This window comes from Lithobates pipiens, unplaced genomic scaffold (genome assembly GCF_037356315.1).
Source record: "Lithobates pipiens isolate NorthernLeopardFrog02 unplaced genomic scaffold, aLitPip1_a1.2 Scaffold_1, whole genome shotgun sequence".
In the NCBI taxonomy this organism is placed as follows: Eukaryota; Metazoa; Chordata; class Amphibia; order Anura; family Ranidae; genus Lithobates; species Lithobates pipiens.
In genome coordinates, this window is record NW_027507685.1 from 92,801,074 (window position 1) to 92,819,070 (window position 17,997).

The window sequence follows — 17,997 nt, forward strand, 5'->3', positions numbered from 1 at the left end:
CTATATGGGCTATATACACTCACTGGTCACTTTATTAGGTACACCTGTTTAATTGCTTGGTAACACAAATTGCTAATCAGCCAATCACATGGCAGCAACGCAATGCATTTAGGCATCTAGACATGGTGATGACAACTTGCTGAAGTTTTAACGGAGCATCAGAATGGGGAAATATGGGAATTTAAGTGACTTTGAACGTGGCATAGTGGTTGGTGCCAGACGGGCTGTTCTGAGTATTTAAAAAAACGCTGATCTATTGGGATTTTTACACACAACCATCTCTCAGGTTTACAGAGACTGGTGGGGAAAAGAGAAAATATCCAGTGAGCGGAAGTTGTGTGGAGGAAAATAGCTTGTTGACGTCAGAGGTCAGAGGCGAATGGGCAGACTGGTTCCAGATGATAGAAAGGCAACAGTAACTCAAATAAGTGCTTGTTACAACCAAGGTATGCAGAATACCATCTCTGAAGTCACAACACATCCAACCTTGAAGCAGATGGGCTACAGCAGAAGACCACACTGGGTGGCACTCCCGTCAGCTAAGAACAGGAAACTGAGGCTACAATTCGCACAGGCTCACCAAAATTGGACAATAGAAGATTGGAAAAACGTCTTGTCTGATGAGTCTCGTTTTCAGCGGCAACATTCAGATGGCAGGGTCAGAATTTGTCATACACAACTTCAAAGCATGGATCCATCCTGGGTCAGGCTGGTGGTGGTGTAATGGTGTGGGGGATATTTTCTTGGCACACTTTGGGCCCCTTATTACCAATTGAGCATAGTTTAAACACTACGGCTTACCTGAGTATTGTTGCTGACTATGTCCATCCCTTTATGACTACAGTGTCCCCATCTTCTGATAGCTACTTCCAGCAGGATAATGCACCATGCCACAAAGCTCCAATCAACTCACCACTGGTTTCTTGAACATGAAAATTAGGTCACTGTACTGACATGGTCACCAGATCTTAATCCAATAGCGCACCTTTGGGATGTGATGGAACGGAAGAGTCGCATTATGGATGTGCAGCAACTGCGTGATGGTTTAATTTTAATTTGGACCAAAATTTCTGAGGAATGTTTTCAGCACCTTGTTGCATCTATGCCATGAAGAATGAAGGCAGTTCTGAAGGCAAAAGGGTCTCCAACCCGGTACTAGCAAGGTGGACTTAATAAAGTGGCCGGTGAGTGTATAATGGTAGGGGTTTCATATATTAAGAGCTTGGCTCTTTTGGCTTTGTTCAACGGTCAAGGAAAAGTGTCATATCACATGTCTTGTCATCCATTAGACTGGCCAGTGCCACCTTGTCTTACCACTAGGAATAAACCTAGTGACTTCTGCAAAATTGTGTGGCAAAATTGCAATCCGTGGGGGATCCGTGCTAGGAGGAAGTCCATACCTATTAGCTGACACCTTGTAAACAGGCTGCAAAGCCCGTCTGGGTGAGCTACCCTTCCGGGCTTATCCTAATCTGAAGGGGAACTTCTTACATACCTTGGTGGCTATAATATAAAACCTGGATAAAATATTAAGGAAATTCTACTTTATTGTCAGTGAATCCGCCGTCTATGCCCTCTCCAGCTATATTGCCTGGCTGCTGTACTTGCTGCCCTGCACTCCTCTATCCATCTGGTAGTTATATAATTCTTCCTGGGGTACGAATGGGTCGGTAAAATGGGGTTGGCTTATCCTCTGATGAAGCATTAAGCGAAACATGTCGGGATAAATCAATCGCAACTACCTCAACTTTACCGTCTATTGGACCACAAAGCTGTATATAACCTCAGTATGATTATACAGATTACTGCTCTGTTTTTATGAATTTTGTATAAATAAATTTTGTATAGAAAAACCTTTTATTATGAATATAACTCTGATTTTTTGCACCGTTAACGTCCCATTTTCTTAGGTTTGGTTTACCTTAAAAAACCTTGTTTGATAGCCATAAATGATGTTCAAAAAAAATAGACAATGTGGGGCTCTTTCTCAAAAATCTCTTTGCCACTCTCCATTTTCTTGAATAAAAAACCAACCACCAATGATGAAAACTTCCTGCTGCGCAGGCCAATCATCTATGGTACATCCTAGCAACCAATGACCATATTGGTTGATAGGACTCTGGTAGCCATACTGTCATTGGTCGTTGGTGCACCATAACAGCTATAGATGCTGTGCAAAAAATGGCATGGGGTTCCCCCTCAAAGTCTTCGCCACTCTCCATTTCAATCAAATTTGCTTGAGCGAAAAACCTACTACTGCCACTAAATGACAACTTCCCACTGTGCAGGCTGGCCACCTACATCTTAGCAACCAGTGACAATATTGGTTGGTAGGAATCTAATGGTAATACTTTCATTAGCTGTTATGGTGCACCATAACAACTAGAGATGCTGTGCAAAAGTGGGGTCCCCCTCAAAATCTCTTTGCCACTCTCCATTGCCTTTAAAATTAGCTTGACACCTACACCTACATTCTAGCAACCAGTGACACTATTGCATGGGTCTTCAAATTATGACCCTCCAGTTGTTCAGGAACTACAATTCCCATCATGCCTAGTCATGTCTGTGAATGTCAGAGTTTTACAATGCCTCATGGGATGTGTAGTTTCGCAACAGCTGGAGGGCCATAGTTTGAGGATCCCTGCACTATTGGTTGATCGGTCTCTGGTAGCCCTACTGTTAATGGTTGTTATAGTGCACAATAACAGCTATAGATGCAGTCCAAAAAAAATAATAATGTGGACCCCCCCCCCAACAAAAATGTATTTGCCAGTGGCAAATACATATTTGTTTGGGGGGGGGGGTCCACATTATTATTTTTTTTGGACTGCATCTATAGCTGTTATTGTGCACTATAACAACCATTAACAGTAGGGCCACCAGAGTCCTACCAACCAATGGTTTCACTGGTTGCTAGGATGTAGATGGCCAGCCTGCACAGTGGGAAGTTGTCATTAAGTGGCAGTAGTAGGTTTTTTTGTCCAAGCTCATTTTGAAGCAAACGAAGAGTGGCAAAGACATTTATTTGGGGGGGGGGGGGGGGGGGCACACGTCATTTTTTATTTTTGTTTGGACAGCATGTTTAGCTGTTATGGTGCACCATATCAACCAACGACAGTAGGACCACCAGAGTTCTACCAACCAGTGGTTTCACTGGTTGACTGGTTGCTAGGACGTATGTGGCCAGCCTGCACATTGGCAGTAGAAGGTTTCTCGTTGCAGCCCAAAAAAGCTAGCAGTCCAAACACCTCATTGCCACACATCGTTGGGGTCAAGTCCCATTGGAAGCGATCACTTCCTTACTCCCCACGGAACCATCTACTGACTACTAGTGACAGTCTAAATCAATCCAGCGCAGTCTCTAGCTTAAACTATTACACCTACTACTGCCACTTAATGACAACTTCCAACTGTGCAGGCTGGCCACCTACATCCTAGCAACCAATGAAACCATGGATTGGTAGGACTCTGGTGGCCCTACTGTCATTGGTTGTTATGGTGCACCATAACAGGTATACATGCTGTGCAAAAAATAGCATAGGGTCCCCCACCCCAAACCTTTTCGCCACTCTCCATTTCCCTCAAAATTAGCTTGAATGAAAAACCTACTACATCCACTTAATGACAACTTCCCACCGTGCAGGCTGGCCACCTACATTCTAGCAACCAGTGAAGCCATTGGTTGGTAGGACTCTGGTGGCCCTACTGTCATTGCTGGCTATGGTGCACCATAACCGCTATGAATGCTGTGCAAAAAGAAAAAAATAATTAGTGTGACCCCCCCAAAATAACTATTTATTTCCCTTAAAATTTGCCTGATTGAAAACTACTACTGCCACTAAATGACTTCTTGCAGTGTGGGCCACCTACCTACATCCTAGCAACCAGTGACTTCATTGGATGGTAGGACTCTGGGGGCTTTTATGGTTGTTGGTGTGAAAAAAAAAGATAATTATATGGGTTCCACCCAAAACCATACCAGACCCTTATCATATATAGGGGTCTGGTATGGATATTAAGGAGGTATGCCATGCAAAAAAAAAAAAGGAATGGAGTCTTCCCCAAAATCCTTACCAGATCTTTAGGCTGGCCATACACTAGAAGAATTTTGTTCAAAAATGTTTGTTTTAGGAACCATTCTTTTAATTTTCTAATCGTTAATGGGGTTCAAATCGACATTTTGTTTTTGGACCGCAGTGACCAATCACGTCATTGGTTGAATTCTGGTGGCTGCATTGTCATTGGTTGTTCTGGTACACCAAATGACGTTGTGCAAAAAAAAATAATAATATATATATTCTAGATTCTCCCTCCAAAACCAGACCAGACCAGACCAGACCCTTATCATAGATAGGGGATCTGATATAGATATTAACCAATTAACCTCCAGAAGATTTACCCCTCCCCCCCTTCATGACCAGAGCCTTATTTGCGATACAGCACTGTGTTTATTTTAACTAGCAATTATGCAGTCGTGCGGCGACATTGTACCCAAATAAAATTTGTGTAATTTTTTTCCCCCTGAACAGAGCTTTCTTTTGGTGGTATTTGAACGTACTACTTCAATGTTCAGCCTCTCTATGTGGCCAGGCTGTGTAAAAGTCCTACACATGTGGTATCGCCATACTCGAGAAGAGTAGCAGAATGTATTTTGGGGTGTAATTTTTGCTATATACATGCTATGTGTTAGAAATATCTTATAAATTGACAATTTTGTGTAAAAAAAAAATGCGTTTAAATTTTTTTCCACATATTCCAAAAACCTCTGGAAAAAAATTAACCATTCAAAAGACTCATTATGCCTCACAGATTATACGTTGGGGTGTTTGCTTTCCAAGATGGGGTCATTTTTTGGGAAATTCCATTGTCCTGGTACTCCAGGGCCTTCAAAAGTGTAATAGGTGGTTGAGAAATGAGATGCGTAATTTTTGCTCGTAGAATGTCTGAAGGTACTACATCAATGTTGGTGCTCTGTATGTGGCCAGGCTGTGTAAAAGTCTCACACATGTGCTACTGCCGTACTCGGGAAGAGTAGCAGAATGTATTTTGGGGTGTAATTTGTTGTATGCATATGCTGTGTGTGAGAAATAACCTGATAATATGACAATTTTGTAAAAAATAATAATAATTAAAAAAAAAAATCTTCATTTTGCAAAGAATTGTGGGAAAAAATGACAACTTAAAAAAACTCACCATGCTACTTACTTAATATCTTGGAATGGCTACTTTGTAAAAAGGGGTCATTTGGGGGTTATTTGTACTTTACTGACTTGTTAATGTCTCAAGAAATAAGATACACCTGATGTACTGAAGGCCTGATCAGATGTGATCAATTTTCAGCGATTGGCACCATAGTTTGTGGACTATAACTTTCACAAAGACCAAATAATATACACTAATCTGGGTTATTTTTACCAAAGATAGGTATCAGTATAAATTTTGGCCAAAATTTATGAAGAAAAATAAATAATTAGCAAAAATGTATGACAGAAACAAAGAAAAAGCCATTTTTTTCACAAAATTTACGTTTTATTTTATTTATAGCACAAAAAATAAAAAACCCACTAGTGATTAAATACCACTAAAAGAAAGCACTATTTGTGTGGAAAAAAGGACGCAAGTTTCATATGGGTACAGTGTTGGATGACTGAGTAATTGTCATTCAAACTGTGAGATCGCTGAAAACTGGAAATTGGTCTAGTCAGGAAGGGGGTGTAAGTGCACTGTATTGAGTTGGTTAAAGGGGCAGTGTAAAAAAAAAAAAAAAAAAAAAAAGATTTTTTTTCAAGTGCCCCATCCTTCCGTGCTCGCCTGGAGAATTGAACGCATATGTAAGTCACACCACGTATATGCAAACGCTGTTTGCACCACACATGTGAGGTATTGCCGCATAGGGTCTTACCATTCTTACCGGTGAGCCCCGAGAAACGATCAGACTGTTTGCACATCTGACCATAGAGATGAACAGTGACCAGATAATCTCTCCTCACCTCTATGATCTAGGAGGACCAGCGCAACGTCATGATGTTACTTACAGCTCAAGGTGGACGTAAACAATTTTTTTCTTCAAGCAAAAGATCAATTTTTTATTTAATCATTTTTTTATCTTTTGCTTTTGAAGATAGGAGGAGAGATTTGAGGTCTTATAGACCCAAGATCTCTCCATAAAGAGGACCTGCCACCCTTATTTCTATTATAAGGGATGTTTACATTCCTTGTAATAGGAATAAAAGTGATAAAAAACAAAAAACAAAAAAAAAATGGACACTGTAATAAATAAATAAGAAAATAACTTTAAATCGGCTCGTCCCTCCAAGCCTGGGTGCAGAAACGAACGCATACGTAAGTCACACCCGCATAAGTAAATAGCGTTCGCACCGCACATGTGCGTTATCTCCATGAATGTTAGAGAGAGAGCAGTATTTCTAACACCAGACCTCTCCTGTTACTGTACACAGGTAACCTGTAAAAAAATTTCAAGCGTCGACTATGGAGATTTTTAAGAACTGTAGTTTGGCGCCATTCCACGAGCGTGGGCATTACATGCTAGGTATCTATTTACTCAGTGTAAAATTATCTTTTATTATTTTACAATTATAAAATTGGGGTATATATTGAGAGAATAGATAGATATACAGAATATAATAGTTTGTGGGTTCTAAAAAAAATTCTAGCAAATATTACAGATTTTTTACTTTTTTTTGTGTATAGATGTTAAATTTTTATTTCCTTTTTTTGTATAAATGTTATATATATATATTTTTGTATACATTATATACTTGTATTTATATATTTGTATAAATATTATAATACTATATAATAAAATCAATGTCACCTCAATAACCTGATGGAAAAGTTTTTTGTTTTTTTTGTAGGGATCTTGGAAAATAGGAGCTCTCCCCTGTATATGTCTTAACACGCACTCAGCATTTCTCTCTGGGTTGCCTGGATTTAATCACTTAAGTCTCTCGCATTCAAAACAGGTATCCCAGCCTTAGACATACCTGAACTAACCTTCCTTTCTGATTGGTCACAGATAACCACCTTCCCTGTCTATTGGCTTAGTGTACCTGTCACTAAAACCCCCAAGCCCGCCCCCTTCCCTGCACTCCACCCTCCCCAGGTATAGGACAGAGACCCTACACTACACTTATTTCCCATCATTTCCAGGGACTCGGCCAGCACACCTCCCTTATATCCCACCATACAAATCCCTCCAGCCAGGGTCCAGGCATGACCCTGCAAAGCAGCCCCAGTGACAGCGCTGTTTATTCCCAGTTAAAACCAGTGAATATGTCTGGGGACGGTGGAGAAGATGGGGCTGTTTTTGAGGATATCAAACCTGCGATAAGGATGCTGACAACTCAGCCAGAGATCAGCGAGGTGAGAAACCAATGCAGGGTTGTCAGGGTTCTGAAATTTCGCCTTCTTTGTTCGAAACACACCTTGCCTTGCTTGGCCGCCTAAATCCCTACGATTCGTCATTTTCCGCGTCCGTCTCTTCTGTGTCTTGAGCAATATCTTAGTTTCAATCAGAACGTGCCGTTTTTTTTCTTTATTTTTTTTTTTTTTATTTGAATTAAGTAATATTTAACATAGCTTTATTTTTTATTATAAATACTATTTTTTATATATACATACAGTATATAATATATATGTAAAAAATGTTTTATTGATTTTATATAATAGGTGTTTACGTGTGTGTGTGTGTGTGTGTGTGTGTGTGTGTGTACACATATAGGATATATACACATACATACAATAATTTTTTAGTAATATAATATTATTTTAATATAATATATATATATATATATATATATATATATATATATATATATATATATATATATATATATATATATATATATATATACACACACATACATATACACACACACACACACTTTTATTATCATATTATATTCAACACTATATTTTGACATATTCTAAAAAGATTTGAATGTTATTATTCTTATTACTGAAGAGTGCTATATTAATATAGCATTATATAAGGTTATCTATATTGTTGGTTATTTTAAATACTGTAATCATAAATATATTATAGGACATATATACACACAAATACAATAATTTTTCAGTAATATAATATTATTTTAATATAGATAGATAGAGAGAGAGAGAGAGAGAAAGAGGGAGAGAGAGAGAGAGAGAGAGAGATCCCAAAATATATTAAAATAATATTGTATTACTAAAAAATTATCGTATGTGTATATGTATATATATATATATATATATATATATATATATATATATATATATATATATATATATATATATATATATATATATATATATATATATATATATATATATATATTCTTATATTATATTCAACAGTATATTTTGACATAGTCTAAAAAAGATTTGAATGCTATTATTCTTATTACTAAAGAGTGCTATATTAATATATAATTATATAATGTTATCTATATTGTTAGTTATTTTAAATAAATACTATAATCATAAATATAATTATATATTTATGATTATTTAAATATCATTTTTATTTTACGGTTGTTTTCTGCACCCATTGTTTCCTATTTTCGAACGTTACTTTATTTTCAAATTCAAGCAGAATGTTTTTTTTTATTTTTATCTTAACAGATTTTTTAGTGACGTGTACTTTTTGTGCTTTAACATTCTAGAAAGATTTGGATATTTCATGTGCATATATATGTGTGTGTTGCATATGTATGTTGTTTATCATGCATACGTGGTCCCTGGGTAGCTGTCACAAGATTATTTTTAACTATTTTTCTTTTTATTATTCAGGTTTTATTATTACTATTATTTTTATTATTTTTTATTATTATTATTACTCAGGATTTATATAGCATCCATAGCTTGTGCAGCACGTTACAAAATTAAGGGGGACAGTATATTTAAAATTCAATTAGATACAAGAGGGTTAGGAGGGCCCTGCTCATGAGAGCTTGCAATATATTTTTTTATATATACATACAGTATATAATATATGTGTTAAAAAAAAGGGCCAAGTGGTATAAAATCATTTAAGGGAGGGGCAAGTGATATAAAATCATTTTCTAGAGGTATTTTGTAAGCTTTTTATTATTTTAACAAACTAAATATAACTTTATATATGTTGCAGAGCTTTACATTTTTGTTGTTACTTTTATTTCACTGTATATAACTTTATATCTATAACTAGGCGTTCATTTTGTTCTTTATCTAGACAGGTTGAGATTATTTGTGTTCACGTCTGTACCTTGTATGCACATGTTGGCCAGATTGTTAGAAGGTGATACCTGTGCAGGTGTCGTAAAATGATAGGAAATATTTTTTTTGTATGTTCATGCGTGGCTTAATCTGTATTGACTATAACAATCAATGGTTCAATTTCTATTCGATATTTGATTCCATATAAACCAATGTAAGTAGCATTGAAGGGCCAGACAGGAACCAGTAGTCTAAACCAAATTTATTCTAATAGTTTATATAGCTTGCTGATACTTGTTGATAATATTGTTATTTTTAATCAATCATTTGATAAAGCAATAAATCTGTAAATAAATAAAATTTCTCCATAAGTTAAACTTGGAAAAAAAATGTTTAATCGTATAGTTCTATTGCTAAACTTGTGTAGGAAAAAATATTTTTTAAAAGTACAGTTCTTTCAAATAAATCAATCAATAAGTCAGTAAATAAATAATATGGCTTCATAAGTTAGACTTGTGTAGGGGAAAAAAAATATATATATATATTTTTTTTAAATATAGTTCTTTCAAATAAATCTATTAAAAAAAGAAATCAGTAAATAAATAAAATTGGTCCATAAGCTAAACTTGTGTAGAAAAAACAGACTTTTAATCATATAGTTCTTTCAAATAAATCAATCAAGAAACAAATCAATAAAATCAGTAAATAAATAAAATGGCTCCATAAGCTAAGCATGTGTAGGAAAAATGATAAGAAAATAAATAAATACAGTTCTTTCAAATAAATAAATGAAAAAATAAATCAATAATTCAGTAAATAATATTGCTTCATAGGTTAGACTTGTGTAGGAAAAATGTTTTTTTTAAATAAATAAATCAAAAAATAAATCAATATATCAGTAAATAAAATGGCTCCATAAGCTAAACTTGTGTAGGAAAAATGTTTTTTGGGTTTTGTTTTTTTCAAATAAATCAATAAAAAAAAAAACAATAAGTCAGTAAATAAATTTATATTGCTCCATAAGTTAGACTTGTGTAGATCAAATAATTTTCTACATTATTTTCCAATTTAATTTGAAGTAATTGCTGATGATATCCACACGCAGCCACATGTTGGTGTCTCCTCGAGGTGCCTGGAGGAAGTATCTCAATGTACAGATTCCTTGTGTATAAGAACCCCCTGGGGATAAGATTAGGTATTTTATTAGGGAGGGGAGGCAAAGGCCGACAGTTCTACCTGTTCAACAGGATTCTGCCAGCAGATATACAGACATCTAAATACACACCTACCTACCTACAAAGAAAATTAGCTCTGATGTTTGTTTCCTAATCACTTTCATCTAACCCTACTTTGGTTGTCGAATAATTATAACGCTTGTAATTATTTAATTAGCTGGAAGGTAGAGTAACCTGACTTCCAATGGTATTCATATTAAACCAGGACTTGATTTAATTGATACATTATGCTTAAAGTGGTACTAAAGGTCAGAAATACTTACCTTAGTTCCTCTGGTCCAACACCCGCAGGTCCCTTGTCAACCCCGGTTAGTTCAATCAATATAAAAAAAATTTAATAAACAGAAAACCTCCATGTACAGTATCCTATACTCATAACTGATCCAGAGGAAGGCAAAAAAAAAATGTTTCATCTCTGTTGTGGTTAGTGGTGAGCCCCCCATACATTAGGGGTCAGTGGGAAGAATGTTCCTTACATTAGTGGTCATTAGGAAGAATGCACCTTACATTGGAGGTCAGTGTGAAGAATGCCCCTTACATTGGTGATCAGTGGGAAGAATGCACCTTACATTGGAGGTCAGTGTGAAGAATGCCCCTTACATTGGTGATCAGTGGGAAGACTGCTCCTTACATTGGCGTTCAGTGGAAAGAATGCTCCTTACATTAGTGGTCAGTGGGAAGAATGCACCTTCAATTGGTGGTCAGTGGGAAGAATGTCCCTTAAATTGGTGGTCAGTGGGAAGAAGGAATACCTAGCAACCTCGGGAGGAACCCTAGTTGAGAAAGATTGATCTAGAGCAGGGATCTCCAAACTTTCTAAAGGACCAGCTTACTATCATGCAGACTTTAGGGGGGCTGAAACTTACAGTGGTGGTCAGTGTGAAGAATGCTCCTTACATTGGTGGTCATTGGAAAGATTGTTCCTTACATTGGTGGCCAGCAGGAAGAATATTCCCATTACAGACAGTAAACATAATTACTAGTTTCAGTGATTACTTGCCTGAGAAATGAGAGGATAAGCTCCACAGGTCCCATTATTGTGGTTCTGCTAAGAGGTGTTGGTGCAGAACTAAGTGAGCACCGTCAACCAGGAGATCAACCCATCACTGTTCACTGCTTAAGGAGACCCTAGAACCCTCTTGAGGAAAGCTAGGTTTTCACAGAACCCTGGTTGAGAAAGGCTGATCTAAAATAAGGACCATCCCCTCTATGTTGTCATCAGAAGAGATGTCCCCAGTTGAAGATAAACACACAAATTAGTTTTCTGGTGACAACTCAAAAGATTGGATTTCCAATTATTTTCTATACTGGTGACAGCAGGACAAATAGGAGAGGTTGACTTTCCCCAGTTGGAAAGAAGATAGCAAAGAAAACCACAAAAGACATACAAATGGGTGCCAAACCACAGAGTGGGAGTCCAAAGTGCCAATAATTGTTTGTATTACAATCACATTGTGACAAACCTAGCCGGGACACAGGCTTTTTGAGAGGACCGAATGCGAGCCTTTTGACGATCGATTATGGGCCTTGGATTTTAAGGGGCACAGGGTGAATGAGAACCCCACTATAATCTGTGCTAGTCAGATTCACTGCTTTATATATGTATATATAATGTGTTGCCTCATGCTGTTGGGACACACACTGTCAGATGCTACTGTCATGAACTCCAGCCACCTGTCTGTTGGCTTGTATAATGTAAATGAGTCTAGTCTGGCTTGTAATAGTATTCCACACATTGTTGTTTGGGCTAATTAACCCTTTGTTGATGTTTATGGTAATGTTTATTGAATTGTTAGTGAGCTAGGAGCCGGAAAATCTTATCCCTCAGTCAACTAGTCTGAGTGTTGATTTAGATAATTAGCTCATGCTAATTAGGTTCGGTTTTAGTCTTCTACTGTATTATAAATACTTGGCATTTTGGTTCTAATAAATCAGTCCATGTTGAGCAGCTAAGCAAGTGTCGGCTTGTTTTGTGCTTGTGAGCGGTTGGAATATCTGATATCTATATTCAGGCTGGGAGGAAGTGGTATATGACAGAAGCACTTAATTGGAGTGTGGGATCGGTTCCGTCACATTGTTGGCAAGCAGTGGGACAGTTCCTGCAGTCTGGAACATCCAAACCTCCACCTGGATCCAAGGTCCGGATAGCAGGAGAGGAGGAGACGTACAGATACCAGCCGCCATGGAAAAGGAATTTAGAGGGAGGTTGCGAGAGATGTAGCTACAGCACAGAGGACCAGTATCAGAGCAGGTCCTGCTGGGATGGTTTGATTCTATTCGCTGCGGACTCTGGAAGGAAGCGCTAGCCCGTGAGCAGCGTCACCAGGGAAAAGTTCTCCCTTCCAACCAGGAAAGGTACTGGTCGCAGTATGGATTGCGGGTGCTGTTTTTAGGAGAAAAAATGCACAAGGAGCAGACAGCTGAATTAAGCAGGCTGGTCTGGGCAGAGATGAAGCTGGATGAGAGTTACAGAGCCCTCCGGTGGCATGTATCCCAAGCATATCCCTGGATAGCGGATGACAGCCCAACTGAAGTCCTAAGCTACGGTGGCCTGGGACTGTTGTATGCGAAGCTGACAGGGGACTCTAACTTTGGGAGTGATTTAGAGTGGCAGTTGGACGAAATCATGGATTTCAGAAAAGGGCTACTGAACATCTTTGAAGTGCAGTGGGCACTGGAAGATTTGGAGTTTCTGGCCGATCAGGAATGGGAACTGGAGATCGCCTACAGACGGCTGCTAGACTCTGCTCAGTGCCAGGGCTGGGCTCCCTTTGCCTGGGACTATAAGGAAATACCAGTGGACAACTCTGAAATCCTGGCTGAAGAGTCGGCAATGTGGCAGAGTAACAGTGTGCTTTGCCAACCTGCCCCTGCAGCTATGGACGCAGAGGTCTTATGGCAGATGCAGCAAGTGCTGACTCACCTTGATGATCCCGTTTCTGCATGGAATGATCTTGGATGGAGGAATGTGCCTGTCCAGCAGCATGCTGGAGAACCGGAAGTGAAAAATCTGGAGATTGCCATCCCCAAAGCTGAAGTGCTGACAACAGGGCAAAGCTCTGATAACCTCTGCTCAGCACCGATAGCATCTTCTGGGTTCCACGGACAGGAGATTGTGAATCTCTATTCCCAGACACCAGTTGCAGAGACAGGGGATTTGATAGACTTTTCTACTGAGGAAGAAGAACTGGATGAGCCTCCAGCAGAAGAGCTGGTATTAGGGCCAAACTTTACTGTGCTCTGCCAAGCCCCAACAGCAGTATCTCTGGAATTACAAGGAACTTCCCCAGCTGAAGCGCTGGTCACCGGACAGAGGGTCCAAGGCCTCTGCCCCATACCTGTGGCAGTTCTGAAGGTTCAGGGTGACAAGGTGGTGGTCACTTCCCAGCAGCAGATCAGGATACAGGGTGAGAAGGGAGAGGATGTGTTCATTGTCCCTCCCCAACAGTTGGCCAGGGTGGAGGAAGCAGTCTTTCCTCTCCAGCAAAGATCCGTGCACCTGGAAGACAGTGATAGAGAAATGTCATCCCAGCAGCCAGATGAGGGAACAGAAAAGGAATCAGCCGGCTCACCTTCCCCATGGCAGTTATACCATTTGGGAGTGGAGGAAGCCAGCCTCCTGCCACAACAGTTAACCGGAGCGGTGGATGTGGAGTGAGTCCCCAGCAGAAGTGCTGGCAACAGGTCAGAGTGCAACCAACCTCTGCCCAGCACCGGCAACTGTGGAGTTACAAGAGACTCCTCCAGCTGAAGTGCTGGCCACCGGACAGAGGGTCCAAGACCCCTGCCCCACGCCTGCAGTAGCTCTAGGGGCCCATGGTGAGAAGATGACAGTCACTCCCCAACTGTTAGCCAGAGTGGATGATGTGGGGTCCTCAGCTGAGGTGCTAACAGGGCAAAATGCTACTTTGCCCCTACACACAACTGCAGCTTGAGCTGATATCGGGGTATGTAACTTTGGTCTCCACTGACAACGCCAGAAAATGGTGCGGCACTGAGACAGGAGGATGTCAGCCTTGCTTTGCAAGAACTGGGGGATTTTCACCTACCAAAAGTGGATGGGACTTCAGTCGCCACTTGTATACCCCAGGAATGCTGGGCAGTCGGCCCAGATCCCCAACAGCATTATGGAGTGAGCCCAGTCACCCTGTCTTCTCTCCAGCATCTGAAAGAACTCCAGGGAGAAGGGTCAGTCCAGGCCTCTCCCCAGCGGTGTGCATGTTCTCCGAGAGAGGCAGAGGTTGGCTGGGTAAGTAATGCTCTGTTTGGGACAATTTATTTGGGGTACTGTGTGGATACCGGCATTGGGGGTCTGGAACTACTGACTAAATTCGGAGTCAACCTGTCTGGGGTCTCCTGTGTTAGTCTCCTGCCGAAAGGGGAGATGTGTGACAGACCTAGCAGGGACACAGGCTTTTTGAGAGGACTGAATGCGAGCCTCTTGCCGATCGATTATGGGCCCTGGATTTTAAGGGGCACAGGGTGAATGAGAACCCAACTATAATCTGTGCTAGTCAGATTCAATGCTGTATATGTAATGTGTGTTGCCTCATGCTGTTGGGACACACTGTCAGATGCTAATGTCATGAACTCCAGCCACCTGCCTGTTGGCTTGTATAATGTAAATGAGTCTAGTCTGGCTTTTAATAGTATTCCACACATTGTTGTTTGGGCTAATTAACCCTGTGTTGATGTTTATGGTAATGTTTATTGAATTGTTAGTGAGCTAGGAGTCAAAGTCTTATCCCTCAGTCAACTAGTCTGAGTGTTGATTTAGATAATTAGCTCATGCTAATTAGGTTAGGTTTTAGTCTTCTACTGTATTATAAATACTTGGCATTTTGGTTCTAATAAATCAGTTCATGTTGAGCAGCTAAGCAAGTGTCGGCTTGTTTTGTGCTTGTGAGCGGTTGGAATATCTGATATCGATATTCCGACATAGGAAGCGGTATACTGACGGAAGCACTCAATCGGAGTGTGGGATCGGTTCCATCACACTCATAAATGCAGCCAACGTGTTTCAGGGGCAACAAAATGCCCCTTTAACGCCTCATGTCATTAATGTTAATGTCATTAGAAGCAGAGTGGTTGGCTTGGGTGATATGTTGAGGCAAGATTAGTGATGTAGCTCAGAGTAGAGTTGTATATGGCTTTGTATGTTGTTCGTATTGTAGTTTTTTGTTTGTTGGGCAATATGAAGCCAGTGGTGAGATTGGACGAGAGGGGCGGCGGAAACTGGTTGGAAAAGGCAGGTGAGCCTGGCAATAGCATTCATGGTGAACTAAAGGGAGGATAGCCTGTGTAGAGGTAGACCAACAACGATGAGGTTGCAATAGTCAAGGCAAGAGATATCATGGGAATTAATTAGAAGCTTGGTGGTGTCATTGCTTAGGAAGGGGTGTATTTTGGAAATGTACAAAGGTAGAGGTCTACAAGATTTGAACATTGGTTGGATTTGGGGCTGAAAGGACAGGTGAAAGCCCAGGATAACATCTAGCATTGGCGACCACTCTGGATTTACTGGATTGGTCATTGGTTCTGAGTGGGTATTTGTGTGGGCAAGAGGAAGAAAAGTCTTCTGGTGGTTAGTGCCCAGTGATGGATGATGGCGGTGGGCCCTCTCAGGGATTGTGCTGTTGCCTTCTGTGCGACCTTAAGGTCATTTCAGCATGTAGACTTAGATAAAAAGGAGCACCCGGTGTCCAAATAGTATGCAGCAACAGCCCTGAAGAAGGGGAAGTCTATTCCCCTGAAACACTTTGGATTGATGTACATGTTGCTAAATTTTATTAAAGGTCCATGAACCATATTTTAGAAGTCCCATTTCTCTGCACACTGGTCGCTCCTTTCTTTAGTTGTATTATTGATCTCAGGGCTTTTTTTTTTGGTGCAGGTGCAGGTACTCCAATCTGCCCCAAGTCACCCCTTGTCTCCACCCCTGACCTACCTCTGAGCCCTTGTCTCTGCCCCCTATCCACCTCCTAGTACTGCTCCTTATTAGAGAATACAGAGCCAAGTATAATTTTGTGTTGTTAAGTAATTCGTATGGAATTGGTTAATGATAATAGACCCCCCCAGCAGTGGCGTCGCTGGGGTGATGCGTCTGAGGCTAAAGCCCCGAATCTGGGGCTCATAGCCCCAAGTCTCTTACTGGGTGCACTGCAATGGTGTCGTACACCCGCGGCAGTCCCATTTCCTGCTCATCACTGACTGACATTCCAGCGAGGGTTGGTTGCTAGAACCCCCCAGCGTCTAGCAACCAACCACGTGACTACGCCCCCTGGCATTCAGCGGAGAGCAGAACTTTCCTGGCTTGCAGTCTTCTCCTGGGCTGGCTGCTGCCACACCTCCCTGTTCACTGTCTCCTCAGTGATTGGTTGCCATCAACCAACCAACCAACCACAGTTTGTCTAACTCAGTTCCCTCAACAATAGATCCTTTCCAGCAACAATAGACCCTGCCCAGGAATAACATACCCCCCAGCAACAATAGATCTGCCCCAGCAACAATAGACCCCTGCTGTAAACAATAGATCCCCCAGAAGCCAGCATCAAAAGACCCTCCCTCATCAACAGTAGATCCTCCAGCAACATAAAAACCCCAGAGCAGCAATAGATTCCCCCAGCAGCAACAACAGATGCCCCCAGCTACAATAAATTCCCAAAAATCAGTAGCAATAGATCTTTCAGCACACCCCAGCCCCTTTGCCATTACATTATGTGCTGGAGGTGGTGAGACTGCTTTCTTGCAAAAAAAAAAAAAAGCCCTGATAGCTCTTGATGGAAAACTCAGAGAAGAGGGCCTTATAGAGGACTAATGCCCCATACAAACAAACAGGACTAATGCCCCATACAAACAAACAGGACTAATGCCCCATAGACACGAGCGGAAACTTGGATGGTTTTTCCAAAGGAATTCCACTCAAGTTTGCCTTGCATACACACGTCACACAAAAGTTTCCTGAAATTTCAACCGCGGTGATGTACAACACTACGATGAGACGAGAAAATTAAGTTCAATGCTTCAGAGCATGTATCAAATTGTTTCCGAGCATGCGTCAGAATTGGTACAGACGATTGGAACCTTTTCTGACCGAAAAATTGAGAACCTGCTCTCAATCTTTTGCTGGCGGAAATTCGGCCAGCAAAAGTCCGATGGAGCATACACACAGTCGCATTTCCCTACCAAAGGCTCTCATCAGTCTTTTGCTGGTGGAATTTCTGATCGCGTGTGCACGGCATTATAGATTCTTCCTGAACCTCAGGTCTGGTGGGGTTTAATGCATCGTAAGGTCTTCTCAAGAAGAAATGTAGATCTTGGGGCAAACGCATTGAACACAATGGTATGCTGTGTGACTTTCTTGTTCGGCACGTTCACACAAGGGACACTCTTTTATTGTCGCAATTTTCTGGTATGTTACAAAGTAACATACTTGTGCTCTCGAAGCTTGAGCATTAGAGTGACAGCAGAGATACAAAGCAGATATATATGAAACATTAATGATTGCCGTTAGCCATCTCAGGTGTGCAAGAGGGCACGAACACAGGAGTGGCTGGTTAATCAT

General features: G+C 40.5%; 1 protein-coding gene across 2 annotated transcripts in view; it reads left to right on the forward strand.

Moving 5' to 3' along the window:
* The first annotated feature begins 7,114 nt into the window (after nucleotides 1-7,114).
* Nucleotides 7,115-17,997, forward strand: part of LOC143948448 (Krueppel-like factor 5) — an 84,276-nt gene continuing 73,393 nt past the window's right edge. The window contains exon 1 of one of the 2 annotated variants that reach the window (XM_077465174.1): nucleotides 7,115-7,383. In XM_077465174.1, the coding sequence (XP_077321300.1) occupies nucleotides 7,234-7,383 (150 nt within the window). In that variant the 5' untranslated portion in view covers nucleotides 7,115-7,233. The remainder of the gene's footprint in view (nucleotides 7,384-17,997) is intronic. The other variant, XM_077465173.1, reaches the window with a different exon arrangement.